Raw genomic sequence first — 3,626 nt, 5'->3', positions numbered from 1 at the left:
GTTCAGATCTACTATATGAGTAGTATGAAATACAGATGTGTAGAGTAAGGCAGCAATCAGTGCTGACCCGCAGCCCTAACGATAGTGTGCCTGGTATTGAAGTACTCTGGCTGATTTCCACTTCGGAACAAGTCGAATAAAAAAATGAATAAAACTTGGGTTCATTGCTATTCAACTGCATTTTTCGTCAGCAGTCTCATCGTTCACATCCTATAGGGGTAATGTGGAGAACCTGTTCACTTGCACACCGATCCCTTGCTCCCATAGTATTTTGTGTCATGTCCACTTATGAAAAAAAAGGATGGGTTTTGAGAAAGAATGACAGAAAAGCGGCTCCCAGCCACCATGGTTTAGCGTCATGAGTTAATTCCACATTTGATGGAACTTTCAGACTCATAAACAATAGTTTCCTAATCCGAATTGCTTGTACGTTTATGTAGGATGAGTCAAATTTGTCACTAAGCTTGTCCATACTAATTTGGTCGAGATCGACCGATCGATCGATTAGATGGGCATCGCTCATCAACACTGTCTTGGAGTTATCGGAACGTACTGACCTCATGTAAGTTCACACCATAGTTGCCTGGTCACGTCAGTTACCGTAACATACGTCTCCCGATTTGTCGTTTATTATTGAAGCGTCCTATTCGAAATCGTTCCGCCAACAATTCAGACAAGACAAATCCTAGCATATGTAAGAACGTTTGGTATGGAGGAGGTGAGGAGAGGACAAACGATGATTAATGCTCTGCAAGGTTCGGTGAGCGCTAGCACAGTCAAGATCTGCACATCATGCAGTGTCCGTCATACTGGGTTGGCAAGAATGCACACTCAACGCCATGTACCACACATAAAAGTGTCGCAAGTACGCAGAGAGCCCAGAATGTTGAGCAAACATAAGATACTGAGACCTACCTTAGGAGGTTCCAGTTCAATAACATCCTTGGTGGATTCGGGAAAGCAGATCCCTCGATAAGAGATGATCATTGGTGGACCAGAAAGTCGACACCACAACCAAGTGCGCGTAGGTTGAGATTAAGGCAAGGAGATATTCATCAGCGCCATACTTTTGCTTCTCCTCATTTCGCACAGTCACTCCGCGCCCATCCAAGACTATGCTGACGTCTATTACAGTTGCTGGGCAATCCCGAACAGCGGTTAGGTCAGGCTTGATGAAAGACGCCAAAGTAGGTTCTCTGAACTCCTCGAAGACAGTGTTTTCCAGGTGAAGAAGGTGTATCGCGAGTTTCCTTGCAACCCGATTATGATCTAGCAGGACTGCGAAATATGCATCAAACTTTCCGGTTGACCATAGTTTCTACGACAGAAGATCGTCTGGCCACCATGACTACGCCGAGTGCTTCTAACTCTCGTCCTCAGCAGGTTGCATCGGAGCTTGATACCGCGGATGAACATCCGAGGAAACATTCGTTCTGGAACTAAAGGCCATCGATTGGAAAGAGGCGAACCGACCAACTCTCGTCGTGGTTTTCTGGTTATCGATCCTTTGACCTTGTTCTATACATTATATAGTACGGAAGCATATATATGAAGATAAATTAAGCCATCGCCAGGTGACGTCGGATCCGTACGTTAAAGTGCCTTTCAAAGTTGCTGGCATGACAGCCTTCGCCTCTGGTTCTGAAATCACCAGAGCCTGTTTTGAAAAATCTATACGTACGCCAAGCAGAGTTTCCCTGAAAGGCGTGCTTTACTTTCTTTCTACGGAAGTTTACCAGTTATCTGTGCCACAGGGCAGGGTTTCAGTAGTGACCACAATTCGGTTGTAAATCCGCCGATCGAACAGCCCGGCTGTCACTAGAATCGATTACAAACAAATTATCGGATTTATTCTACCTCACCGGGGAATCCCTATGTTCAAATTACGGACAGTGTGTGAATAAACCTGACAAACCTTAGTCAGAGTTTATTGATTCACAGTGATGCAGTGGACACTGCATTCTTCCAATTGTTTACAGTAATCTCACGTCAAAAATAACATGCACTCTTTTATATCCACATCTTTTATGCGTCGACATTTTCAAACTTCAACTTACGAACGTCGCGAAATATTTCTCCTGCAAGTGGATATCTACCATAGTATGGTTTAGTGACAGAGTGGCGGTCTGTTTTTTCTTTCTTTGAACACAAGCCTCTTGGTGCTGAAGTGTATGATTCGCCATATCACAACTTTATCACGTGATCCACATCGATTGCTGACAAAAAGACCCGTTTGTATTGTTAGTAAACAGGGTCTCAACTGAATCCCTCGTTTGTGGAATTCCTCAAACGTATGTGCTGCACAAAATCAGCTTCACGTTCGTGATATCGGAGTGTTCCTTGGTGACATGACACACTACTCACAAAGGTGTTGAAAAACGCCTGGTTGATTTCAAGAAAGCAGTGAACTGGTTTTTTTTTTCTTTCTTTGAACACAAGCCTCTTGGTGCTGAAGTGTATGATTCGCCATATCACAACTTTATCACGTGATCCACATCGATTGCTGACAAAAAGACCCGTTTGTATTGTTAGTAAACAGGGTCTCAACTGAATCCCTCGTTTGTGGAATTCCTCAAACGTATGTGCTGCACAAAATCAGCTTCACGTTCGTGATATCGGAGTGTTCCTTGGTGACATGACACACTACTCACAAAGGTGTTGAAAAACGCCTGGTTGATTTCAAGAAGGCAGTGAACTGCGAGAAAATGTCACCACCCTTTACAGGTGGCTGTTACTGTTCCCTTTCCAGTTAGATTTGGCTGAATTTGAAATTGCCACTCTTTCCTCGGTATACGAAAGTACTGAAAACGGAGGGGCTTAGCACCAAATGGAGCATGTTTAATCTCCGTTCAAACACCCTGCAAAAGCGTAACGGCACCTAGACTATCTATTACCTCAAAATCTGAAGTGACCCTGTAACTAAAAACCGTGATATTCAAGGTGTTGACGAAATCACTTGCAGCTTGCGTTTAACATATTTATTGACCCCTGAACATTCTGGATGAAATTTGACGGTTCAATGAGTGGAATCATTCACAAAGTGTTTTACTGTACCTGTAACATAGCCGCGCACACAGTGGTACATGACTTTTTTTGTAAACTTTGAAATCATGAGTTTGGCTGAGCAGGTGTCTTGGCAAACAGATGTACCAGTTGAGTGATCATGCTTGTGAAGTTAAAAAAAGCGGAACTCGAAAGGTATGAGAAGGCATCGTCCAACTTGTTTGGAACCATATATGAGCGCATAGTTCACACACATGCGTTGCAAGTAATTCATTGTGGTCTAATCAATTAAAGCCGATTTTTGATGTCCCAGTCAGTCATTATCGTCGAAAGCATAACATCAGTGCTCAACACGGATGTTTGGCTAACGCACAGCAATGAATTAGTTGACAGCGTTATTGTGAGGAAGAGAATATAAGTGCACGGGGAAGGGTCTTAGTACTAGCTTACTACAATCATTTCGAGGTGAATAAGTGTCCAAACACTCATTTAGACAATCTGGATAGAAACTAACAACAAGAACGCCACTGAAATTGGTTGGCGGCCATATCTTGTAGTGTCTCCGACCAGACACAGTTAGGATCACGTGGTCCCCATTCTGGAAGGTGAGTAGCACCCACGCA

The 3,626-nt window shown here is 43.5% G+C and overlaps 2 protein-coding genes across 2 annotated transcripts in view; one reads left to right on the top strand and one right to left on the bottom strand.

The window, feature by feature from the left end:
* The window catches only part of T265_05534 (hypothetical protein), a gene marked incomplete at both ends in the record, with an annotated part of 5,012 nt that extends 4,114 nt beyond the window's left edge, over nucleotides 1–898 (bottom strand). Inside the window, one exon of the mRNA XM_009170568.1 lies at nucleotides 846–898. Coding sequence (XP_009168832.1) covers nucleotides 846–898 — 53 coding nt within the window. The remainder of the gene's footprint in view (nucleotides 1–845) is intronic.
* The window catches only part of T265_05535 (hypothetical protein), a gene marked incomplete at both ends in the record, with an annotated part of 143,346 nt that overhangs the window by 17,526 nt on the left and 122,194 nt on the right, over nucleotides 1–3,626 (top strand). The window lies entirely within an intron of this gene.

The sequence above is a fragment of the Opisthorchis viverrini genome, assembly GCF_000715545.1.
Source record: "Opisthorchis viverrini unplaced genomic scaffold opera_v5_102, whole genome shotgun sequence".
Taxonomy (NCBI): domain Eukaryota; kingdom Metazoa; phylum Platyhelminthes; class Trematoda; order Opisthorchiida; family Opisthorchiidae; genus Opisthorchis; species Opisthorchis viverrini.
This window is presented reverse-complemented; position numbering and strand designations above follow the sequence as displayed.